General features: G+C 38.1%; 1 protein-coding gene across 2 annotated transcripts in view; it reads left to right on the forward strand.

Annotated features, from left to right (window-relative positions):
- NT5DC1 (5'-nucleotidase domain containing 1) overlaps positions 1 to 27,724 on the forward strand; it is a gene marked incomplete at both ends in the record, with an annotated part of 126,242 nt that overhangs the window by 81,980 nt on the left and 16,538 nt on the right. For both annotated transcript variants that reach the window (XM_079716941.1, XM_079716942.1), the window contains 2 exons: positions 20,021 to 20,195; positions 22,027 to 22,124. In XM_079716941.1, the coding sequence (XP_079573067.1) occupies positions 20,021 to 20,195; positions 22,027 to 22,124 (273 nt within the window). The remainder of the gene's footprint in view (positions 1 to 20,020; positions 20,196 to 22,026; positions 22,125 to 27,724) is intronic.

Here is a 27,724-nt window from a genome sequence, read left to right on the forward strand (position 1 = left end):
GATGATGGTCAGAAGTTAGGATGTAGAAGGAGGTGGGAGAGTTGGTGGGAAGCAGAGTCACTAATAACTTGTTTTACATTGTGGGGAGTTAAAATTTGATGGAACAACAAATAAGAGCTTGAAGTGCAGTATTTAAAAAGTGACCAGTAAAAGAATAAAACTAAATATAACTATAAATATTGTAAACAGAAAGGAGAAGGATAATAAAGGATAATGTGAGTTAAGTAAATCCTCATTTCTTAGTAAGAAGTCAGTGGATATTGTCTAAAGCTTATGAACTAAGAACTTAAGTATATTACTTAGAGTTGTGAATGTAAATTATCAGAAGAGTTAAGAACAAATGGCTAAAGATGGTGACCTTTGAGCACAGGACTGAAGAGGGGCATGTATAGGGCTAGAACCTTTTGTTTTTTTCTTTCTTCCAGTTTTATTGAGATATAATTGACATACAGCACTGTATAAGTTTTAAGGGGTACAGCATAATGATTTGACTTATATCCATCATGAAATGATTATCACAGTTTGGTGAATATAAATCATCTCATAGATACGAAATTAAAGAAATGGAAAAAATCTTTTTTCCTTGTGATGAGAACTCCTAGGATTTACTCTCTTAACGTCTTTCATATATAACATAGAGCTGTGTTCATTAGATTTATCATACTGTATATTACATCCCTAGTACTTATTTATCTTATAACTGGACGTTTGTACCTTTTGACTGCCTTCATCCGATTCCCCATCCTCTATTCCCCACCTCTGTTAACTACTAATCTGATCGCTTTCCTGTGAGTTTGTTTGTCGGTTGGTTTTGAAGTATAATTGACCTATAACACTACGTTAGTTCCTGGTGCACAATATAGTGATTTGTTATTTTTATACATTTTCAAAATGATCACCATAGTAAGTCTAGTTATGATATATCACCATACAAGGGTATTACATAGTTGTTGACTGTATTCCCCACACTGTACATTTCATACCTGTGACTCATTCATTTTCCAACTGGAAGTTTGTACCTCTTAGTCTCCCTCACCTATTTCTTTCCTCTCCCCACCCCCCTTCCCTCTGACAACCATCTGTTTGTTCTCTGTATCTGTAACCCTATTTCTGTTTTGTTATGTTTGTTCATTTGTTTTTTAGATTCCACATATAAGTGAAATCATACAGTATTTGTCTTTTGCTAGCTGACTTATTTCACTTAGCATAATACCTTCTAGGTCCAGGATTTCATTCTTTTTTATGGCTAATATTCCACTAGATAAATTGATAGACCTATCAATCGATAGATATACCACACCTTTATCCACTTATCTATTTTGGGGCACTTAGGTTGCTTCCATATCTTGGCTACAATGAATAATTAATGCTACAGTGAACATAGGGGTGCATATATCTTTTCTAATTAGTGTTTTTGACCATGTCCATGTTTGATTAAAGCATTTTTTAAAATATAGTGATAGCAAAAAGCCGTGCATGGAGGCTGTGGCATATCTCATTTTCACCCTCAAATCTAGAAGATATACTGTAGTTCGTCAAGCCTGAAGTCATCATTCTTCCCTGTTATTCCTGCTCACCACTCTTTCTAAACTTTCTGTGTCCTGCTCTTATACCTGGGTAGCATGGAGTGTTTTTGCTTTGCAACCTAGAGTTAGCCTGTGTCATACTATATGTTATATCATCAGTGGAAATTCTTAGCTATCTTGTTCACTGAAGTGTCAGGATAGTAAGTTTCTATAAAACAAAGCAGATTCAATGCACAATGCAAGTATATGTTAGTAAGTGAAACAGTATATCTGCTGCTTAGAAAATGGCTTGCCAGGACTTTATACCAAGATTTCACTATAAAAATCTTGCAGAAGAGGAGTATGTTGATTGTCCAAAATATAAGCAGTTTTATGGAAGCACTTTTTAAAATTTTCTAGTATATTTCTATTGTTTATCTTAAATTTTTATTAAATTCACATTTTTTTCTATTAAAGAATTAGTGGTAGTGTACTAGATTGGCTTGAACATGGCCAGATTTTGACCAAATCATTCCAGAAATATTTATTTTTAAGAATAGTTCACTATAAGGATGCCAAATATAATCCAAATATTCTGCCTTTAGATATGAGCACATTTGAAATTATTGCTTAGATTTTTCCCTGTCACTTCCTCCAAATAATCAGGGGTTAGAGAGATGGATGTCAGAACTGTCTTCCAGATTTCTGGTTGAAGAAGGCACATCTTTAGCAAACAGTAGACTCTGTTGTTAATCAGCCAAATGTATTCATTGACTAAGATTGAAAGTGCAGGTAGATTTAGAGCAACAGTAGCAAGTAATAGTGATTAAACAAATGGGATGTGCACAGAGCTGACTCTGACATCACGGATGAAGACCAAAGAGAGATCTTTTCTAGCACTAACTTTCAGAGAGACTGGAAAGAGTAATTTTGAACCATAATTTGAGAAGGGGGAAGTTGAGATGGGAAGAGAGAGAGTCTCTACTCTATAACCATGTTTAATAACAAGCATTTTGGTCACTTATTCATTCATCCTTCCATCCGTCCATCCAGTGTTTGTTTCAGCACCTACTGTAAGACTGTGGTTGGTAGTGTGGGGATGTTAAGGAGCTAAACCTGACATTTGTTTATCCCTGTGATCTCCTGACCTCATGTCATCTCCAGGAGTCAGATTGTCTCACGAAAGGACATTTTCAACCTTCCCTTACCCATCATGTATTGCATAAGCATCTGACTTCCTTATGGCTTAGGTAGTGATCATGGTACTTATCTCATAGGCTAGTTATGAGTATTCAACGAGATAATGTGTAAAGTACTTTGCACAGGACCTGACACTTAGAAAACATTAAGTAAACATTTGGTCTTTTATTGTTGCTACCACTGACAAAAGTTACTGTGTACCAGACATTATGGTGCATTGAGTATTTTTACATACACATGTCTGCATTATCAGGATCTCTCCAAATAGGATCACCCCAAATTATACTGCCCCTGTAAGCTCTCTATATTTTTTCATAGAGGGCAGTGGCAATTGGTGGTCCCAGGGCACACCTAGCTTTGCTCAGAAAATGTCCATCATTGACTTGTTAGTACCAAAAGTGAGCAAGCTTTTCTAAAGCTTGCAAGAGAGGTCCTGGTAAACAAAAAGTGTTCTCTCTTCTGTCAGACTGCTGGGTGGTCACTGGGACTCAGTCACTTACTTCCTCTCCAAATTGAGGTCACTGAGCTGTGAGCAACAGTTTCTGGGTAACCGCCATCTACTTAGTAAGCCTGACCAATTCACTGGCAGGTTTTCCAAGCCACCTTATTGGTCTGCACAACTCATTCCTGAACTAGAAGACGGCAGATGCGTGGCCGGTAAATGATGGCATATATGGAGCTAGGCCTTCCCTTTTCTGGCTGATTACATAGAACTATGCTCACCCTGCAGAAATGCTCGCCCTGTTCATGCCCTGCTTGATTCAGGCAGCTTACTTTAAGGAGCGCCCCTTCTTGCTCTTTGGCCCACACATGAGAACCAGGTGAGTCTCTTTTATCTGATTGTGAGCCACACTCCTTAATCAAAATGGGGGGCTTTTTCTTCTAATAGACCAGCTCATGAGGTCACAGAATCCCCCAGAATCTTCTGTGATTATCCCTCACAGCCACCAAAGGGAAAAAAATTCAGCAAGAGTAGAAACAGCGTAAAATTGGATGAAGTTCTCCAGTGGTCTCTGGCTATAGGGTCTCTCTGTGTGAGCACTGCTGTCATTTTGAAGTGGATAATTCTTTGTTGTGGGCGCTCTTCTATGCATTATAGGATGTTTGGCAACATGTCTTCACTAGATGCCAGGTACAGCACGCCCCCTACCCAAGAAATGTGTCCAGACATTGCAAAGTGTCTCGAGGGTGGCGGGGGGAGGGGAAAAATCACCCCCAGTTGAGAACCACTGCTGTAATATAGTTAGAGACCTCTTTCCATAGAAGACAGAATCTCCAGTTGTTTCTTCTGGATAGATAGAGTCTGTCACATACCTCTGTTATATATTTTCCCTCCTGGAAAGACTGTTCTAGAAATGCCTGTTTCCTTTTTCCTACAAGTTGTGAATCTGGTCTTTGAGGCTAGGTCCTCATCCAGAAACCACCCATAATGGAAAAGACACTGAACTGTCATCAGAAGACTGAATTTTATCCCACCTCTGCCATTATTAGTCTTGATCTTGAGCAAATCCTTCAGCTACTCTGAACCTTAGTTTACCCATCTGTCAGAGAGGCTGTGGATGTGAGAGAAGTGTGTGTATGAAAACACCTTTAAAAACTTTTTAAAAGGTGCCCAGATCATTCTCCAGTAATCTGAACCAGAGCTCTTTGGAGAAATGTCTGATTCTAGGACTGGGGTAGGCAATACACAAGATGAGCCTGTAGCATCTTGTAGTGCCAGAAAGTAGGGAAGTGGTCCAAAAAAAAAAAAAAAAACCATAATGACAGGGTATGTCAAAAGGACACAGGAATCAAATAATAGAGCTCCCAATGGCCAAAGCTGGAACTGTTTAAGAACAAAATAGTGTTGGATTATAACCCAAAGACCCAAAGTATAAAATAAATATCAGTGAGTCTATTGATATAAATAAATGATTGAACAAATAAATAAATGGGGAGAAGAGCCTACTTTCCTGTGCAGATGAACTCCAAATAATTTTTGCAGACGCTTCATCCTCAAGGAGATGGAGCATAACTCCCCACTCCTTAATCGAGGGCTGCACATAGTAACTTCCTTCCAAAGAGTACAGTATGGAAAGGGGCAAAAGAGAGTAACTACAGGGGAGAAACCTGACAAGCACTGCCTCAGCCAGGTGATCAAGATCAACACCAACAGTGACCAGTTATGTTGATAGTATGTACCCTTGATATGATATGAGAATGGCACCTGTACTCTGGGATCTTTCTCCTAAAAATACATAACTCCAGTCTCACCAGAAAAGTCTCAGTTGAGGTACATTCTACAAAATAGCTGACCAGTACTCCTCAAAACTGTCACGGTCATCAGAAACAAGGACAGTCTGAGAAACTGTCACGGCCAAGAGGGAGGAGACTAAGGAAACATGACCACTAAATGTAATATGGAATCCTGGATGGGGTCCTGGAACAGAAAAAAGACATTAAATAAAAACTAAGGAAATATAAAGTGTGGACTTTAGTTAGTAATAATGTATCAATATTGGTTCATTAATTGTGACAAATGTATCATAATGTTGTAAAGTGTTAATAATAGGGGAAACTGAGTGTAAAGGATGGGAATTCTCTGTACTGTCTTTGCAGTTTTTCTGTAGATTTTAAATTATTCTGAAGTTTAAAGTTCATTTCTAAAAGTATAGCTAAATAGAGTTAAGGCACTGTTATAAACAATGGTTATTTTATCCAGAAGGATATTATCAGGCTCTAGTATATGATTTTCTTAGTTTTAAAAGTCTGTTCGTGAAGTCTCTCCCTGACATCATTCTCACAGTGATATTTAATGTCCTCAGCAGTCATACTTATGTATCACATAACGATCTTCAGTGTGTTGGCATAAATCCTGTGGCAGACCAGGTTCACTTTCTGTTGTGAGGAAATCCACATGTGCTCCCTTCTTCCCTCACCTTGTCAGAGATACAGCTGCCTTTACAGCTTATAGGTTCTTTCTTCTAACCAAGGTCTGGAAGTTTCCCTATTTGGTTTCTATTTTCTCAAAGGGGAATGGAAAAAGTAGGTCCATGGCAGCATCCCTTTACAGCTATGGGGTGAAGCACAGACCTGCTCAGCAGGTAATGTACCTGGATGTGTGCAGAATAAGAATGGGAGATGGGGAGATCCTTCAGAATAGTAAAACCTTGGAGAGACACTATATTACAAGATAAAAAAGTTTAATGTAGGTGCCTAGTTTCTCTGTGATACTCACCTTTCTAGCTTTAGCCATGATACTTAACTGTGTAATTGGAAGTTACTCCACCATCTTTATTTCAGTGAACAGTATTGTTTATTCATTCTGGGCGTGTAGCACTGTGTAGAGGTATATATAGGAACGTGGTTCATTATAAATACTGAATTCAGAATCATTCCATTATATAGAGAGCAGTGTTGTGTAATCTTTTAGTATTAAATAATTGATCCATCAAGTTTCCCTAATATGACCGCTGACTTATGAAATCTCCCCAGTAATCCTTTTTGGTTTCAAGTACCTCAGTGAGCTAAACATTTGCTGTAGTCAAGTTTACTGCTGATAAAATAAATAGTGTTGTTTAACATAAAAATAGCAATAAAACAACAAGTGTTTACCACTCTCCAAAGCACCCCCATCATTGAGGTTTGTTTGTCATCCATCCCACCCAGGAAGTAGGGAAGGTAACATACGACTGCCATCTGACAGGTGAGGACAAGGACACACAGCTGAAATGCAGGTGTAAAGCCTGAGCCACCTGATTCTGGGCAGACTGTTACCCTACAAGCCCACACTGCAGCCTTGGCATGGTTTCATGATTATAATTATTATTTCTGCTTCTTTAAATACTCTATTTCTGGACCAGATCAGATTTGCTTGCTGTTTTGATTCAAATGCCACACGGTAGCTTTATGCAGCCACGGCTGATAATTTTAGGGATCATGGGCTGAAGTTAACCTAGAGGAGTGCTGACCAATAGAACTTTCCCATGATAAAAAATGTTCTGTATCTGTGCTGTCCAGTGTGGCAGCCACTAGCCACATGTTTCTGTCAAGCGCTTGAAATGTGGTGAGGGTGTTGCAGGAATTGACTTTTAAATTTTATTTAATTTAACTTTAAATAGTCACATGTGGCTAATGACCATATTAGCACAGGTCTAGACAGTATAGGAATCCTCCATTCTGATGCAGGCTCTTCTCATATGTTAGCTCTCAGAGTTGCTGTGCACATTTGGCCCTTCTTTTAGAGGAAAATTATTTTTTGAGAACCTTTTTTTTCTTGTGCTTAGGATGCTTGGAATATATAACCATTGGCAGAACAAAGTTCCTACTAAATTTTGACCTATTTAAATTGAAAGTTATGAGATCTTAAATCAACCCTAAAAAAGTAAAAGTCACTGAGTTTTAGTATACCATATTCTTTTGGGGGAAATGAGAGAGTGAGCCCATATGTCCTTGATTCTACCTTTAAGAGTCTGAAACTTTAGAAAATTATTATTGGCAAGAGGTTTATTTCTTTAATTCTAAAAACAAAGAACTATTTTCTTTTACAGATACAAATCTGTTATTTGAAGCCTGCAAAGTTCAGTGACGCATTAAATCAGGATTGAGTGATATTTACAGAGCCAGACAAAAATCCAGTGACATGATGTTTCCATTAAGCTAAGAATGGAATTCTGAGATTATAGTCTGGGAAAGGGGAACTGTTGTTTATAAATTTAAAATGCACTGCAGATAAACATTAAAATACTAAAACAGTGACAGCTGTTTTCATTACTACTGTTGTTGAATTGAACAAATAAATTCAGAAGCTCCATAGAGAAAATTAGAAAGATTGACAGTTCTTGATTACCTGACAGTTCCTTGGCTGGAAGTTCTCAGTGAGGAAAGTACAAAGGTAACAGATATTATTAGGAGTAATATAAAATGCTCAAAAATGTGGGGTCCTATCTTACTAGAAGTTTTTTTCCTTATAACATGGCTTTTGACTTCTTAATACAACACTTTTTAATTAAGTTTAATAGACAACTGTCTCCCACAGATTATGATATTAGAAAAACACTTCTTGTGCCGGGAGACAGGAAATAGTAAAGTTAATCTAAAATGTTATTTAATGAAAATTTAAACAAACTAATTTACCAAATGCTTGCTTTTCTATACTGAACTGTCTTACAATGTTGGGTTACATAGATTCTCATTTGATGTGACTCTTGAATTTCTGATTTAGCGCTTATCTCTACTTAATTTCTTGGATTAATTTTTATGGCCATGAAAATATTGTGTCAGTTCTTTATAATTACTGTTGTTAAATACTGTTAAACATGAACATATTTTCAGCTAACAGAACCATTTCCAGTCCCCTAGAAGCCCTCCTCATTCTCCCTTCCAGCCAACATCCCTTGCCTGGAGGGATATCTAACACCATAGATTAATTTTGCCTGATTTTTAATTTTATATAAATAGAATTAGGCTGTCTGTATGTTCTTATATCTGGCTATTTTTTCCTTCAACATTATGTTTCTATAATTCATCCCTGTTGTTGAGTGTAACAGTAATTCGTTCCTTTTCATTACTGTACAGTATACAATATGGCTCTGTCACAATTTATTTATCTATTCTACATCATTGATAGACACTTGGGTAAATTTAAATTGGGGACTATCACAAATAATGCTTCATGAACATCATGTACATGTGTTTTGTGTACCTGTTTACATGCTCCTGTTATATCTATCCCTAGAAGTGGAATTGCTGCATTATAGGGTAAGTGTGTGTGTGTGTGTGTTCAGTTTTGGTAGATCTGCCAAACAATTTTCCAAAATACTTGTACAATGTCAGAGAGTTCCAGATACTTTATATTCTCAGTATCCTCACCAATACATGATACTGTCAGGATTTGGTGGGACCACTTAATATCTATAATGGTAATCATAATTTAACTTTTGGAAAAAGCCAGTAGGGAGCAGCTGGCTCAATAGTTTTATGCCACAGATACACCTAGATTCACAAACACACACACACACACACACACACACACACACACACACAGAGTGATCATCAAACGTACCCACTTGCAACTTTCTGTAGGCCCATCCAGAAAATACCTTGAAGACAGTGGCCTTTGGTCCTGCAGGGAAACAGTTGGATAAGAGAGAATGATGCACTGATGTGAGCCTACAGGCTTTCGGTGGAGTAAGAAATACTTGAGTTAATGATACTCGAATTTGCCAAGTGCTCTCCAGGTGGGTTTGCTGAATTTTTATAATAAAGTAATTTGACATAATAGCCCTCAGTTCACCCAGTTGGAGTCAACAGACTTTTTTCTCCTTCGGTGAGTGCTTCGTTCCCAACCTTGTGTATTATAGAACTGCAAAAGGAATGAAAGATGGTGACTAATAAAGATCCTCTACTTGATTAGTGGACAGGGGCATGCAAGGTGTAATAACATCATTGTGTGGTGATAGGTAACTCAACCTGTCTAGGCCTCACTTTCACGTCTGCACAGTGAGGAGATGGGGTTTTGTGGTCCCCAAGGTTCTCTGCCCAGTGCTGTGAGAAACGTTAAATAATGGAGCAGTAGGCAATCCAGCCCTGCATTTTTTCCGTGGAAGTGACAAGAAGAGACACTTCCCTGCATCCCCCTCAGTAGAACTTTTGAAGTCTTTTCCAAATATGTTTTGAAGTTAAGTGCCATTTTGATAAGTGAAGCCTTGCATTTTGAACCCTTACTGGGCAATTTCCTGATGCAGTGTAGCCCATAGGGTGATTTCACAGTTGATTAACTGTGTATGTTTAAGCCAGGGCGACTCACAGAGAGTGTTTACTATGTGCCAAGCACTGTGCAAGTGTTTCACATACATTATTGTGTCTAATGCACACAGTAATCTTATCAGATGGGTTCTATTTTCATCATTTCACAGATAAGCCAACAAAATGTCTGAATGACTGAGACACTTGCCCAAGCAAATTGTACAACTGAGACTTGAATCAGGACTGTTTGATCCAGATTCAGGCCACCCAGGATCACCCAGGACTGCATCCTGTAATGTGCTTATGTATGTATATGTGCTCCACACAGAACTGCTTTACTTATTTATTTATTTAAGCCGCACCGCGGCATGTGGAATTTTAGGCCCCCGGCCAGGGATTGAACCCGTGCCCCCTGAATTGGAAGAGCAGAGTCTTAACCGCTGGACCGCTGGACCGCCAGGGAAGTCCCCTTCTCTGTCCTTTGAAGGTTTTTCAGCATGAATGGAGTAGCCACTCTCCTCACATCAGTAGCAACAGCCATTACTTAATGAAGTCGTCTGCAAATCACGAATTCCCTTCTCCCTTCCCTCCTCTGCTCTATAATGATTTAATTTGCTGGCATGAGACATTTAGATTAACTAACTCCTTTTGAAGTTTTAAATGGAGTTCTTATCTGGAGGGAAAAACATTTTCTTTGTCTTGGTTTTCAGAAAAATGGAACTGTTATTGGGCATCTATAAGGTCCAGTGCAATTTCCTTTTCATTCACATTTTTCTTCATTGAGTACACATAGCTCATTTTGGTGTTTATTGCTAACATGTGCTAAACACTGTGAGTAAAATGCAGATATCTGCCTCACTTAAATTGAATTTTGAATGTTTCATTCTTGGTTATTGAGTAGTTCCAAGCTTTCAGCTTCTCTGGATTTATGTTGCCAGCTCCTTTCCTTTAGAAAGAAATAGTCTGATCATTTGTGTCATGTGCTTTCTTAACAAATTTCTTCTTAGGGCAAAAGAAAGTCAGAATATAATTTTTCATAATGAATAGTTTGATTATGACAGTGTTGTTTTATTCAGGTCTTTTGGGAACTTGTAGGATCCCGGCCTTAATAACTAGAACTGTTGTATGCATGTAGTGGGTTTGTTGTGCTTTATTCTGAAAAACTGAAGATATTCACTAAATATACACCAACAATCAGATATGCGCTGCTGCTCCTAAGAACTTTAGCCTTGAGGTTCCATTTAATTAAAATTTATAAGTAGACCTCATTTAGATTGAGCAGAAATAAAATTCACCTTTGACTACAGAAGAGATGGTTTATTTCATTAAACCATGTAGTACTTTATAGTCACCGAGATTTCAATCAAGTATGTTTAACATCCTTAAGAGAAAGTTTAATTACATTACCTTTTTTGAATGTGTTCTATGCCCAGAATCTAATCGTTGTAATGCTAATCACTATAATGGCACAAAGAAATTTGATTTATAGAGCTTAAATAGAAGATAAAAATCTCTTATGCAATTAATAAACTATATAGAAAAATATATGAACAAGAGTTGGAGTATGTGAACTAGCATGTAGTAGTTGGCATGACAAAAGGAGAGAGAAAACTAGAAAAAATGGAAATTATGCTGACCCCTAAAAGCAGGGTGGAATTTAGAAAAGCAGAGAAGGAATCAGTTTTGAGGTAATGGCTTAAGATTGACAGTGGGATGGAGAAAGCAGAAAAATACCTTCCTTTCAAAATCTTTAATTTTATATATATTTTACTGAATTTTTAACATTATTTTTAAGATTTTTCATGTTAACCCGGCAGAGTTGTTTTTTGATTTTTGGTTTTAGAAGTCTTTCATATTTAAGTATTTTACAAATGCATACGATTGTTGTCTTAATATGACTGTATGTTTATCAGTTCAGAAAAATACCCAAGATATGTAAACTTATTGTATTAGCAAATTAGAAGGAGGCAGAGTGAAAGAGGTGAAAGGAATCAGGCCAAAGAAGAAAAAAGAGAAACTGAGAAGATTAGAAGCCCTGCTTAACATAGAATATTCTCTGGAAGCCAGCCGAACGTAGCATTATTCAGCTAGGAACCCTTCCCGCCCATTCCCACCGTTTTCTACCTGAGACCCGGCCCACTCCATGCAGAGGTTGCAAGCTGTGTTAGGTACTGAGGCCGGGACAGCTGTACCCCCTCCTCCCCGCCGCCCCGGCTTTCTCCACTTTCTGCCTCATAATGGATTATTGTCGAATGAGGACTGGGTTCCCATAATGGATCTTTTTAGTTATTTATGTTTTGGGGGGAGCTGAATTGAGCATAGTGTGTACATGCTAAAATGCTCTCTTGGCATTCTGTTAAGCTGTGGACTCTGGAAGAAAACCCAGGTTGGTAGAAACTCAGTGAAAGTTCTACTCAAGGTTTTTTGTTTTTTAAAGAATTGTTAAATAACTGAGCATTTGAGTCTTCAGTAGGAGGCAGGTTTCCTTAAGACATTTATAGTAAATGAACCCTAATGTCTGGTGTTTGACTGCTTTGTTCCTGTTGTTGTTTCTGATCTCTGTGCCTCGGAGCTAGAGAAGTCAACTATAACTTTCTTTTTAAGGAGTAAGCAATGGCACCTCTCTGAGCCTGCTTTGCCCCAAACTATCCCGTTTTAGTTCTTCTAATTTTTTCCAGCTTCTTTCTTCTGGAGGAGGTGGGAGGTTTCAAGTCAGGATAATATGTGGGCCCACTTCCTCTGGTGAAAACAAAACCTTGCAAGGTGGTTTTGTGCCTGGCAAATACATTTAGAAACTATTTTGAGACAAAATTTACAGTGCATCTCTTTGAAGCTAACCCCTAAAATTTGTCCGAGGTTTTACCTGGAGGCATCTTTGGTTTGCTATACCAAGGAAAACATTCCTGTTTCTTGTGCAGCTAGTATGTAAGAGTGTGTTTAGGCAATAGTGCCTTTATTCATCCCAAGCTACAAGCTCTTTAGGTCCTTCTGATGATGTCATCATGTGCATTTTTTGGATCTTTCTACTTCCTCTGACCTTAAGAGAAAATATTACCAACTGTTAGCTTTCAGCCTGGACTTGCAGTGTCTTGCTGTGGCCCCTGCTCTTATTGCTCTATCAGCAAGCAGAGCAAATGAGCCTGGAAACATTTTATTCAGAGACTAAAAATAAAGTGTATCAGAGTCATAAAGGCAATGGCAAAAGCAGATTTAGATTTGTTTTAGCAAGGTGGCAAAGTGATGAGAACCCTCTTCTGGCTCCGTAGAATAGACTGTTAGAAGACCCGGGCCAGAGGATAACTGAGGGGCAAGTATATCATGGCTGGGGACCCACTGTGATGAAAAAAATACATGAAAGTATTTATATTGTCTTTCAAAAAGCAGTTTTATCACAAATGATCTTCTAATATTCACTCTGCTGAGAGACTGCGTAACCTTTAAACAGAATCTCTCAAATGAACAATTTCATTAATCTTGTTGGCACTTTCTAAAACTGAGTTATAACTGTTGCTTATTGTTACTGTCCTATAATTATGAAATACTATGTTTATATCAGGAATCAACAAACTTTTTTCCAAGGACCAGATCATAAGGATTATAGGCTTTATGTAGATACTTATATAACCATTTTAAGATGTAAAAACCTTTCTTAGCTTGAGGGCTGTGGTTTGCCAACCTCTGGTTTTTATGATCACCTGGTAAAATCTTGTTTGGTAGCTCTCCCCTCACGCTTACTTCTGCAATTATTAATCCTCTACCATTTGCCTGACATCAAGAATGTAAATACGAATGTAAAGACAGTTCTTTTCCTAAAAGATCTCAGTCTCAGGAGAGAGAAAAATACATAAACACACTTATTACGAGTGTTTATTATCGTGTAGTGTGATGAATGATGTCCAGAGGTAGTGTGACTGTGCAAGGGGATTGGAGAGGGCTCCACAGACAAGCCGCAAACATTTCTAAGCAGCAAAGAGAGGACAGTGCATTCCAGGAAGGAAGATAATATTTACACCTTAATGTGAGACACTTATTCTGGGTTTTTTGCCTGTCTCGACATAAAAGCTCCGGAGCCTGTGCTCCGCAATGGGAGAGACCACAACAGTGAGAGGCCCGCGTACCGCAAAAAAAAAAAAAGCTCAGTTCCCAGATAATAGCATATATAACATGAGCTCAGTCACTACAAAAAACTTCTGTAGACATTCTGAGGAAAAGCACATTATTCAATAATTACAGAGCAAAATAGGGATACCATTTAAAGCATTTGACTTCTGCTTCTTCTGAATGCATTATTTTTCTTTAACAGACACTGATCACCAGATAAGTTAGATTTAAAACACAAAGATTTAGACATGTAAACAGTGAGGTTACATATCTCCTGTAACTGCTAAGATTACATATGAGGTTATGTAAGGTTTAGTGGGGTGGGATTCTCGAGCACTCTATTCCATTCCCAAGTTTATTACTAACTTTATAGTTGCGTGCAAAATCTGTGGTCTCTACAAATTCATCTTTAATAGGACAGCATTTAAGTGGTTGATTTCTAAAGCCCCTTCCAGTTCTAGATGCTGTGACTACAAAAGTAGACAGAGTGCATATCGATAGATACTTTTTCCTCTGCAGAAATCTAATTTGATTTGTCCAAATTTCAAACTCTCACTTATTCTAATTCCAGTCAATCCCAAAGTCCCTGAACTATGATACTATTTAGTAATGCACCGTATGCAAAAAAAAAAAAAAAAAAAGTAAGGATTTATGGAATCCTTGAAGTTGTTCTACAGTACTTAAATGCTGTATCAGTAGAGAGGTGGTATTGCACAGGCTCTGAAAGCAGACGGGCTGCATTCAAATCCTGTCTGTACTACATTCTCTCTCTGCGACTTTGGGCAAGTTCCTCAGCCTCTTTGTATCTCAGTTTCCTCAACTGCAAAATGGGAATAATGCAGGACCCGCCTCGCAGGGTTGTTAGAAGGATTAAATACATGAGTAGTTGTGAAGGTCTTATAGTTACGTTGGCAATTCTGTTATTGGCAGAAATAAGCACTCAAAGTATGTCAGTTATTACTATAAGTAAAGATAATTATTATAAATAATCCTTTCAAAATACTAAGGCAAATTTATCAAAATGTTTTAAAATTACTGTTAATGCTTAGGAAATTGCTCAAATATGACACTGAACAAAATGCACAGGTAAAAATCTGTATGTGGTATACTTAAAATTCCCATATAGTTATATATGAATAGAAAACATACTGGCAAGAATCACACCAAAATATTAGTGTGTTGGGTAGCTAGTCTGAAAAGATAATAGTTCTTAATGAAGTGTGCCTCCCAGAATTTTTACCCTTCTGTTTTCTTTTCCTTGAAAATGAAATGGCCCCATATAATCAGTAAAATGCAGCAGAAGTGACTCTACAGACTTCTAAGACAAGGTCATAAGAATCCTTGCAACTTTTGCCTTAGTGTCTTGGAACACTTGCTTTGGAGGGAAACCCACTGCCATTTAAGAAATCAAGCTACCTTGAAACCATCATGTCATGGGGAAGCCCAAGCTAGCAAAGTGGAGAGATGTTTTACCAGCCCTCACTGCTCCAGCCATCCCAGCCCCAGGTGCCAGACTGTGACATCTGACTGGTACACCCCAAGGGAGAACCGCCCAGCTAAACTCAGTCAAACCTCAGAATTATGATACGATAATATACTGTTTTAAGCCTCTCTGTGTGAGGTGGTTTGTTATCCAGAGATAGTAAACCCAATACAGTGAATTTTCTATAGCAGGAATGTATCGTATTTGTTAAGAAGAGCAATAATTTAATCTCTTTAATGTTACTTCAAAATAGTTTCCGTGTTCATGCCCATGTGTGACATCGCACATCAGCAGTAATTAATATGTATTGGTTGCCTCTTATGTATAAAGCTGTATGTTAGGTAATCAGATACTGTAAAATTAAGAAATCCCTGCTCTCTGAGAGCCAGTGATATACAATGACACATGCAAGATATACAGATAATAATAGCAAAAGTTCTAGTTCTTATAGCTTAGAGCCATAATTCTTAATCCTGACTGTACATTGAAATTACTTGGGGAGCTTTAAAAAAAATATCAGTGGCATCACCCCAGCCCAGACCAATTAAATCAGAATCTTTGGGGTAGGTAACGGATACAGAGATGAAAGTCAAATACTATTAATGTAAAATGTTATAAATTGTGTTTTTCAGTACATTTTATACTTCATTTCTCAATTCTTATTTGTTGTCCTTTTCCAAGCATTATATTTAGCACATAGATACTCACTTTACCCAATCTAGACATTCAATATTTCTTAATTTACAAATATATTAGGTAGAAACAAATCATACAGGAACCATAAACAAGAAATCTGTTTTAATATTAAATTTCAGTTTCATCTTTTGCCTTCTATAAATAAACAAATGAAATCTAGAACATATTTAATCTATTGTTTATCTCCTTCATCGTTCAAAAACTATTTCAGTACCTCTTGGCCAAAAAAAATCATATAGTATATGTATATTTCAGAAAATTATATCATCTCTTACAGCAAGTACATTTAAACAGTTCACGGCTAAACATTTTAGCTATTCACTAGCATGCTCTTCTATAACCTGTAAAGGTTGTAAATATTTCAGTCTCTCCTAAATTATGTTCTGCAATGGAAATAACAGACCTTATTTGGAGGCTGATGGTGGAGGTGTTATTAGCATCCTGGCATCTCTAATCCCCCTGCACAACAGCTTTGAGAACTGTAGCCACAAATCACACAAACAGTAGTGATACAGTAAGTGAGGAAAATGCTTACTAACGCCATGATGATAGAAATCGTGATGTGGCACGATTACCTATTAGACTAAAAAAGGTATTTTTATTATTCAAGTTGTACTTTTTTTTTTTTTTTTTTTTTTTACCACTAGAGGTCCCTCAATCCTTAATCATGTTTGATACATGCAGGCCATTTTCAGTGCCTGTCAGACTGTCGCAGCACTTTGCTGTTATTTCCATGACTCTATATTAACCCAATTTTTAATATAAAAGGACAAAACTTTTATTTTTAGAACTAGCTTTTTAAAAATTATACTTTTAATCCCATCTGGATACAGAAAATACCAGTATCTGAGGAGAGAAGAGGGATGGAAAGGCCAGGAAAATGAGTTACATAAAATGGCAGTGAAGTAGAATTCCTTTGAGGTTAAGTGAAAACACAGTCTGCTTTGTGAGTTGGGAACAAACAAGACCAGTCCTTTCTTTCCACCTTAGGTCTCAATTCCTTGTCTTGTCTATTCAGTGTTACTCTATCAGTATAAAAATATAATTAACATGATTATTTGTATCAATAGGGGTAAAAAAAGAAGGTACTTTAGATAGCATGACTTTGATAGGACATGAATGATACAGTTTTTTGTCACAGTTAGGTAATATTGTTACAAATCATATTATTACTTTGATTTTAAATAAACATAAATGTTCCTGTGTCTGTCCCTGAACTAATTTAAGTATTCATTCATTGAATGATTGCTCCCTGCTGAACAAAAAGGCAGACTCCCTACCTTTAGGCAAATAACTTAATAGGCAGTTATTATTCCAGTGTAGTATGTTTAACATAAATTCCTTTGGTTTAATAGCTTGATTTATTTCAACAAAATATGAGCGTGTATTAGAGACAGCAATACTAAATTATAAACTTCAAAATTGCTAAGAGAACAGATCTTTTTGTCCCCACCACAAAAAACGAAATGATAATTATGTGACATAATAGAGGTGTTAGCTCATGCTATAGTAGTAATCATATTGCAATATGTACGTGTCAGATCAACACGTTGTATACCTTAGACTTACATAGTAAGTTTATATGTCAGTTATATCAATAAAAATAAAATTTAAAAAGATGAGTATATTTATATTAATATACCTCCTATTTCTTTAATGATTTAAGGTTACATGGGAATGAAAATATTTTACCCAACAACAGTTAGTGATCTTTTATAGCAAGAGCGACCCATAACTTGCCATGGGGTATCTGTTTGTACAGGACTTGTCTTTTTTAGTTTGTTCATTTCACTCTGGCTTGTGAACAAAACGAGGACATCCCCATTATTTCCTCAGAGAGTAATTTTCTCCAACTAGGCTATTATGTTTGCACTCTTTTAGATTAGGCTTATTAAGGGAAACTAATACTAATCTAGGCAAGAATTTTTAAATATAGTATTTAAATGTATATGTTTTATTTTATTCATTTGGAAATGAAATAGTAGCGTTTTAACAGTAACTTATATTTTGATCACTAGATGGCACTAAGCACACATAGCTAAGGAAAAAATAGCCTTTTCTCAGCGATTGTTTTTGAATACAGATGCTTAAGTATATAAATGTTCTCAGTATTACATACTACAAATCTTTGTTATCCAGCCCATAATATTACTGTTGCTACAAAAGCTTTGTTTTTCTGGGTGAAATAATCTTACATATGATTCCTTTAGATAAATTCTGGGAAAGACACAGCTTCTTCCATTGCTGTGATAGCCACTCACTCATCAAACTATTATATTTTTAGTTATTTAATTTTATTCTTTTGTCTTCCTTAAATTAGTCCTCTACTACTAGTACCTCATCTTCCCTGAAAAAGAAGGTATATTTTAATTTTTTTAAGGGCCATTACATAGCTTCTGGGATATTAAGAGATCCTAGAGATTTACACATGTGTTCTCTGTAGGCAAAATACAAGAGCACAAACTTTGTTTTTGTTCTTGATGTTCTGATGTCTGAATATTATTCTCATTTTGTAACATATTCTTTATTTTGTTAAGTATTTTTTTAAATCTGGTTATGATTAATTCTTACAATGTATTATTTTCTGAACAGAGTTGCTGTAGGCTGCAAATAATAGATATCCTTAATGTTTAAGCTCATTAAATTGGGTTGTTTTACATGACCAGGACATGGGAAGGAATTATCCTGTTAGGTTAGACTGGTAGACACCCACCCTCCCTGAGCACCTAGCCCCTCAGAGGAGGATGAAACTTCAAACACAATCAGAATACTCTTTAGCAAAGAAGGAGGGGAGTGGATTTGGGCAGTCAGACAACAGTATTTGCTACCATTTCTGCTTTTGTTTCTTTCTTTTTTTTTTTTCTTAAGAGACTCTTCTGTCCTGTCCTGACATTCTTGATATATAACTTTCATTTCATTTATTTCAAGTGCATGACATTGTACAGAATTACAGTTATAGCCTGTATCTATTGCAGAGTTTATAATTCACTACAAGCTCGTTCACTTCTTGTTTCGTTTATGCATGTGTCTTTTTCCTAGCAGCTAAGGAAAGTAGGAACTCAGGTTCTCTTTATTTGCTTACTACTGCTATCATGCCCAAAGAACAGTATCTCTAAAGTGCTTTATGAATCTAGTAGCATTTCAACCAAATCTGCAATTATGTGCCTAAGTACTCATAACTTTTAAGGCATCATATCAAACATAGTGGGTGCATTTGACCAGGACTTCTGGAAATGTTGGTACCAGCTGCTTCGGAGCTCAGGCTGACCCTCTGGACTCTAAAGACGCAAAGGGACAGAGCTGGCAAGCCCAGCTCAGTGACTCAGGTTCTTCGGCTTTCACTGTCAACTGCACTGCCTTCCTGCCTTTTCTTTTTCTTTTTTTTTTTTTAAATGATTTTTTAATAATTTTTATTTTTATTTTTTTGCTGCGCTGGGTCTTCATTGCTTTGTGCGGGCTTTCTCTAGTTGCAGCGAGCAGGGGGGCTACTCTTCGTTGCGGTGCTCGGGCTTCTCATTGCGATGGCTTCTCTTGTTGTGGAGCATAGGCTCTAGGCACGCGGGCTTCAGTAGTTGCAGCATGCAGGCTTGGTAGTTGCATCATGGGGGCTCTAGAGCACAGGCTCAGTAGTTGTGGCGCACGGGCTTAGTTGCTCCACGGCATGTGGGATCTTCCTGGACCAGGGCTCCAACCCGTGTCCCCTGCTTTGGCAGGTAGATTCTTAACCGCTGCACCACCAGGGAAGTCCCCTTCCTGCCTTTTATGACTTGTTTTTCCATTTAACATCACATCACCTCCCAGGGGCTGTAATAGACCAGGGCCTCTAGTCTCAGTTTCATCTGAAACAACACTGACTCAGGAACCCAGCTCCCTTCTCCACTACATCATGCCAAAGACGTGTTCCTGGTGCATTATCTGAATATGTATTTGTTTGTTATCCGTACTCAGCAAATATTTGTTGAATGATTGAAAGAATATTTATTAATTGACATTTCAAATGCAGTAAGGTTTTCTTTGATTTGAAAATGCTGATGTATTGTGTTTATCGTGTTATCTGTTTTAACACTTTATCAGTCCTTGTCAAATAACCAAAAAATATTTTCAACTGACATTCTCAATCATCATGTTTTTAAGAACAAGAAGTATTCTTAAAAAGCAATTTAGTAATGGCGTCGTTGCTTGATTATTCGAACCTAGTTTTTATCCTTTTAGTTTTATCTATAGCTTTGAGAGAGAGGAACTTGTTTGAGAATACACTGAGTCAAAAAATTTTAAAAAGAAAAACCTCCTTGATATTTTTATTTTTCAGAAAACTGTGGAATATATTTTCCAGAAATAAAAAGAGATCCAGGCAGGTATTTACACACTTGTCCGGAATCTGTTAAAAAGTGGCTTCGACAGCTAAAAAATGCTGGGAAAATTCTTATGTTAATTACCAGTTCTCACAGTGATTACTGTAGACTTCTCTGTGAATATATCCTTGGGTAAGTGACGAGTCATTTCGTTTTCATGATCTTATAAAATGCTGATAACAAATTACACCAGTGCCTTTTTAAAAGTGTTAGCCGTGACCATACCATTATATTAAACAATGCTGAGTGACAAGTGGTTGTCTCTCATAACAGCCCTTAACATCTCCTGACAGAAACACACCCCAAGTACATTGTAGCAGAGCGATATTACCGGGTCAGTATGCTCAGAGCCCGTTCATAGTCTGGGCTTTAGCTTTTCTGAAAGGTGGATGGACCGCATGTCCTTCGGGCAGTCCTCCATGAATTTGGTTTCTCAGCTTTGGATGATTATTGAGGGACACTGAGTTGTAGATTATAGCCCCTGACACTTACCTGGAATACAATCCCTCCGTAGCCATTTCTGTGTGGAGCCAGGCACTTCCCCGTTTACACGGCCAGGGGTGGGATTGACATCCATGAACATCGAGGCAGCATAAATGCATAGACTTAAAGTAAGACAGCCGTGGGCTCAAGCCCTGCCTTGCAACTCACCCCGTGACCTAGGGTAGGTTCTATGACCTCTCTAAGCTTCAATTTCACCATCTTAAAGATGGGACAGTAATATCTCATAGGCGTGACAGGAAGTTTAAATAGCACAATACAGGTAAAAGTATGAGAGTAGTTGGTAAGTCTCAGCAAGTGTTAATACTTATCTGTGGCATTCTTACAGGCAATGCTAGGGAATATCCATGGTCAGAGCTAGATTCTAAAATGAGCTGTTAGATCTCCCCTACTGTTTCCTCAAATTTTAGCAGATACTGTACTGAATTGCCGTGAGTATGAAGCAAATTTTAGCCTCAAAACTGACCTCTTGCCAACCTGTTTAGCTTCCTGATTTCCATGTTCCTCAGCACATGTGGATTCAGACTGGCCTATGGTGTACTTACAGTCTGTCGGTGGTTTTCTGCTTTCTGATTAATGTATAGGTTTGGGATCCTTGAAGTGAATTAAGGCTGCAGCCCTGGATGCCTTGGAAAGTGCCTTTTATAGAGACATTTGCTGTCCTGGTAGTGGGACCATGCTTCAGAATAAACACTTAGGAGTCTTAATTTCTTTTTCATTAGCATAGATTACCAAACTTTTCCTTCATATCTTAATTCCTCTGCAGTGTCATTTCACTGTGTAAAAGTATTCTGGAATGTTGGGTAAATATTATCTCCCCAGTGTAATAGTGAGTCTGTCAGGAGCAAGGACTATCTTTCCTTTGCTGTCCCAAATAGTCCTTAATATAGTGTTAAATACAGACTAAAAAACAATTATTATTGTTGCCTAAAAATTACCATACTATAATACTACCCTGATTTTCAAAATAAGGTATGTTCACATTTTGACCACTCTCTGAAAGATGTCATCTGACTTGTTATAATGCTAGCTTTCTGTAGGATTCATGTAACACACAAAATTATTAATAACTCTTGATGCTAATAAACCCAGACAAATTTCAGGCCCCAAATTTGAAAACATAGCTCGTGAGTATTTTATGTGTTAGAAACTATTGAATTTACACACTACAATTATTGCCATAGTGAGAAAACCAGCTTAGCACCTAGAGTTAATGAGTTAATATGCTTTTTTTTCCCCTTATGTTTGTATTGATACTTCAGGGTGGTGTCAGGATGATTAGTGCTTGACTACCTTCTATTTCCAGTGTAAGGTTCACCTTAGAATGTATAGAAAGCATAGAAAAGTTATCAAAAGATCAGAAATGATGCTGTGGTCAAATAGGCAAAGATTAAGTTCTGTTTTATATGGACCTTTTCTAATTCCTTAAAATAAATTTATGAAAAATATCATTGCTTTTTAGGAATGATTTTGAATATCTTTTTGACATTGTGATTACAAATGCATTGAAGCCTGGTTTCTTCTCCCATTTACCAAGTCAGAGGCCTTTCCGGACACTTGGTAAGTTAACATTTTGTATCTTTACTGTCCTATTTAAGATTTGTTCATTCACTTACTCAATAAATACCTGCTGGCTGACAGCCACGTACAAAGTTCTGTGTTAGATGCAACAAGGGGAATAAAAGAGATACCAGGTGTTCTTTTCCCTCATTGGGATGCATAAACAAGCACATAAGCAAGTTGGTAAATGCCTGGGATATGATTACAGGTCATGTTACCTGTTGAGATGGAAATGACTGCCTGGTGAGGTAGTAAACCGGGAGGCCACCTTAGAGTGCCTGGCCAGGGGACGCCTGTCTGAAAAGGTCAGATGAGGTGACTTGCCAGGAGGGACCTGCGGGATGAGTAATGAGAAGAGCAGAGGAAGTGTATCCCTGGCAATGGGACAAACAAATGCAAAGCCTCCGTGTGAGGGTAGTTTGGGCTCGTTCCTGTGACAGAGAAGGGACCTGTGATTCTGGCACACAGTCATGGACAGAGAAGGGGTGAAATCAGGGAGTCAGGCAGCCTCATACACTGTGGAAATGGTTTTAATTTTTATTCCAAAAGCAACCTGAAGCTATTCAGTTGAGATGTATGAGTGACATAGAGACCTTTTTGGCTGCTGGGTGGGGAATGGATTGGATGTGGGGAAGGATAGAGAGAAAGAGGGAGACCAGGCAATTGAATGTCGCAAGTGAGACATTGCGGTGCTTTGGTCTGAGGCAGTAGTACTGGAAATGGAGAGAGGTAGACATATTTAAGATACGTTGTGCAGATGGAAAACTCAAGACTTGGTGATGCTTTAGAAGCAGCAGATGAAAAGGGAGTTAATCAAAAATGACTTCAGGTTGCTGATTTTTTTTTTTTCTGAATTGAGCAAATGGGTAAATGGTGGGACCATTTACAGCCATGAGGAAAAATACAGAGGAAAAGTTCGTGCAGGGTGGTTCTTAATATAACTATTAAGAACTCATTTTTCAACATATTAATTTTGAAATGACTGTGAATTATCTAACTGGAGCTCTCAATTAGGAAATTTATATAAATGAGCCTGGAGTCCAAGAGAAGAGGTGTAGGTTCAAGATATAAATTTGGGATTCATAGCTCATAGAAGGGTATTTAAAGCCTTGGGCTCACATGAGATCACATAGAGGGAGAATACAGATAGGCAGAAGGCCCAGACCAAGCTCTGACACACTCTAACATTAGGGATAGAGAAGAAAGAGTGTGATGTAGGAGCAGACAGATTATAGTGGGGGAAATAGAGTACAACATTCATAAACCAGTGAGGAGAGGAGAGAGTGGTCACCTAGGGCAAATGCTACTGAAAGTCAATTGGAAAAAGAAAGAGAAATGTCCATTGTAGTGGACAAGACAGAGATCACTGGCGTCTTGAGCACTGATAGGTATAGAACCAGACTGCAGTATCTTGAAGAGTTCACTGGAGATAGTGGAACCCATGAGTGTAAACAGCTCTTTCTAGAATTTTAGCTATGGAAATAGTCAAACAATTGAGGTTTTAGCTGGAAGACAGTGTAGGATCAAGGGCATACAGATGGTCCCCGATTTACAGTGCTTCAACTTAGATTTTTTGACTTCATGATGGTGCAAAAGCAATACACATTCAGTAGAAACTGTACTTCAAATTTTGAATTTTAATCTTTTCCCAGGCTAGCAGTATGCCTTTTGATACTTTCTCTTGATGCTGGGAATGGGCAACAAGCCACAGCTCCAGTCAGCCAGTACCTCAGATTATGAGGTTAAACAACCAGTATACTTACAACCATGCTGTACCCATACAACCATTCTGTTTTAATTGAATACTGATTCAGTAAATTCCATGAAGTATGCAGTACTTTGTTGTAAAATAGGCTTTGTGTTAGATGACTGCCCACTTGTAAGCTAATGTAAGTGTTCTGAGCATGTTTAAGTTCGGTAGGTTAGGTGTATTAAAGGCTTTTTTTTTTTTTTTTTTTTTGGCTGTATTGGGTGTTTGTTTCTGTGCAAGGGCTTTCTCTAGTTGCGGCGAGCGGGGGCCACTCTTCATCACGGTGCGCGGGCCTCTCACTGTCACGGCCTCTCTTGTTTTGGAGCACAGGCTCCAGACGCGCAGGCTCAGTAGCTGTGGCTCACGGGCTTAGTTGCTCCACAGCATGTGGGATCTTCCCAGACCAGGGCTCGAACCCGTGTTCACTGCATTGGCAGGCGGATTCTCAACCACTGTGCCACCAGGGAAGCCCTTAAGGGCATTTTGGACTTACGATATTTTCAACTTATGCTGGTTTTATGCTGGATTTACTCCATCGTAAATCAAGGGAGACCTGTAGTTTATTGTTTTTAACTGAAGATACTCGAATATGCATTATGCTGATGAGAATGGTCTAGTACAGTTGTTTTCAACTGTGGCAGTTTTGCTCCTCAGGGCAACTTTGGCAATGTCTGGAGACATTTGGTTGTCACAGCTTTGGAGGAGGGATACTACTGGCATCTAGTGAGTAGAGGCCAGAGATGCTGCTAACCAAACTACAGCACACAGGACAGCACCCCTACCACCACCAACAAAGAATTATCTGGCCCCAAATCTCAGTAGTGCCAAGGTTAAGAAACCCTGGCCTAGTAGAAAGGCAGGGATCGATGGTGGTTTTTATATATTGGTTTAACGTCTTATATAAATCCTTGATGTTAAAAAAATAATCAGGGATTCAGTCACTTTGCTGTGTACCTGAAACTAACACAACGTTGTAAATCAACTATATTCCAATGTAAAATAAAAATTAAATTAAAAAAAAAGAAATAATCAAGGCATCAAATAGGACTCTTTGTATTAAACCAGGAAAAAAAATTCAATGTTTTTCCCTTCTTCACAAAATTATATTTAAATACATTAACTAAGTGCTCAATAGATGTTTATTTTTACTTTTATCTTCAAGGTTTTCATATTTTGTTCCAAGAAAATCCATGTCTGTTCTATACCTACAGTAGTACTTACGCCGTTTCACCAAGGTTTTTATTAAAATTTTACTCAGACACACAAACACCAGTAACAGAAAACAATGCACATTAAAAATATACCAAATTTTTTAACATATTGGAGACCACAAAGGCATCAACTTATGCTGACAAATTACTGTACTTTGTGCAGTATTTCTATTTAATTGAAGAGTATTCAGAGATATAAGGGTAAGCTTTTAAAAACTATAACCATGTAGAGGTATCTATCTTATAACCTCTGTGCAGTATTTTCTTTTGGTTTTACACTATCAAATTGGATTTGAGGACTGACATAATAATGTATCCAAACTATATTTTCAGATATTATATTCATTAAAAGACTTGATAGTCATCTTGGCTGAATTTAAAGTATGAAAATGTTATAAGTCTTAACTTTAAGAGTTGAAAAGTCTGGATGGATGAAATAAGACCCAAAGTCCTATCACCATTGTCTATAATGATTAGAAAAAAATGCCTACAGACCTCAGAATGTATGGGATTTCATGCTTTTATATAGATATAGAGCTTGTCTCAGTTTTTTCACATCCAGAAGGGATTAGACTAGAAGATCTCTAAAGTACTTTCAGCTTTAGTTTTCTGGTTCTCTGATTTAAAATATTTTGGTGTAAGACACAGTGAATCCTGCAGTTTCTGGAGCTGATACAAAATAGTTTATTCACATTTAGAGGGCAAAATGATTGCCAGAACTATTATTAATAAGAGGTTCATACTGCTCATATTAAAGAATCTCTAATACATTGTGTTCTATTACAGTGTTTATTTTGCTGCTGATTCTGATTCTTCTGCCTCTAACTGCTCTATCTCTGTTTCCACCGCTGGTTTCCCTTCACCTTTCTTGTTAAATGTCGCTACTCTCTAGCGTTCTGCATTGACCCTCCTTTCTTCTCCTGCTGTTGTCAGCTCTCTACCACCCTCTGGTTTTAACTGTCACCTGTTCGCTAATGACTCCTAATTCCTTAATTCTTGGTTTTACTTTTCCCTGACTTACAGAGGCCTGTTTCTATCTGTCTTCTAAGCTTTCCATGCCCCAGAACCCTGGCATCACATGAAACTTGACATACCTATAACAACTTATTCATTTCCCATATTCCATAACTCTGTTATAACTTTTCGAACCACAGATCTTGCCCAAGTCAGGGAAATCTGTCATCTTCAGCTCCTCTCTCCCCTTAACAGCTAACCTATCCTCCAGTTTTCTCAAGTTTGTCACCTGCCACTCCCTCATCATCCCTTGTATGAATTGGCACAGTATTACATCAGGTCTGGGTTATTACAGTACTTAACTGATCTCTCAGCCTTGTAACCCACCAAACATCCCACATACGGCAGTTAATGTTACTGCACAAGTCACGTCAGTTGCCCCTTACGTGACAGTCCAGTGTCTTCGTAAACCAGATCATTGCTCCAAATGATTAAAGTTAGAAGTAAAATTAAGGCAAAGAAGCTTGTTGGGATGGAAGGCACGGTGAGCCAATCCCAGAGACCCCAGCGCTGCAGCATCCTCTGCGCAGTCGTACAGGACTGATGGCAGCCGTTGTCATGGAGGCGCCGAAAGGGAGGGTGGGGACTCGGCAGGCAGGGGGCTGAGCTCCATTCAGCTTGATCCCTACAGGGGCTTAAGGACTGTTTGGGGGCGGGAAACCTCTTCTAGGCAAAATCTGTTATCTCACGACTCAGCTCCTCACCAGAGCTAAGGCTTGGTGTGGGGAGGGAGTCCGTCCACCTTGCAAGATCGTAAATTCAGTGGGGAGAGGGACCACGTCAGTGTCCTGCTACCTACCCCTCCCCCGTGCCGCCCAATTTGGGAATCATGACCCAACTTGCTGTCTTTGGTGTCTTGGCCTCAGCTTTCACCTGTCCACTGACTCGCAGACATTGCCCCAGCTGTCTTTGCCAGAACCTCACACCATATTTTGTCTTGTACACCAGACACCTCCACCCAGTATTCTGAAATCAAACTTGATTCTCCTTCCACCTTGAAAGCAAACAACAACCAAACATGCTGGTCACTTTGTGTTCCTTACCTTCATTACTTGACCAGCAGCTGAATAAACCCAGCTGGAAACCTTCATCATCTTCACCCTTTCACATCCAGGAGGCTGTGCATCAAGTCCTGGGGGGTTTTGTTTGTTTCTTGTTTGGTCTTGTTTTTTCCATAAAGTCCTGTTTAATCTACCTCAGAAATATCTCATCTCTGCCGTCCCCTCCCTTCCCGTTAAGCTTTGATCATTCCTCCCCATTCTACCTCGTCCCTCCGCCTCCCTTTATACCTCTATCTCTGTCTCTTGCCCACTGCCCTCAAATACTTTTCATTGGCATAGATTTCTATTTGTCACTTGCTTTTAATTTCAGTATATTTTGTATTGCTCACTTATTACTGTTAGACTTACAATATATTTAATATATTTATCACACACAGAATCTCATTGGCTCCCCACTCCATATAGCACCCTAAGGCTAAATCTGGTTGCTAGGTTACCTTTTCATCTTCATTCTCACTGCTCCCCACAGGTGCCCATTACTCCCTCCTTGGTGAAATGAATGCCTTTTATTGTTCTATCAGGTTTTTGTTTTGTTTTGTTTTCCTGCTGTTCTTTCTACATCAG

The sequence above is a fragment of the Hyperoodon ampullatus genome (genome assembly GCF_949752795.1).
Source record: "Hyperoodon ampullatus genome assembly, chromosome: 12".
NCBI lineage: Eukaryota > Metazoa > Chordata > Mammalia > Artiodactyla > Ziphiidae > Hyperoodon > Hyperoodon ampullatus.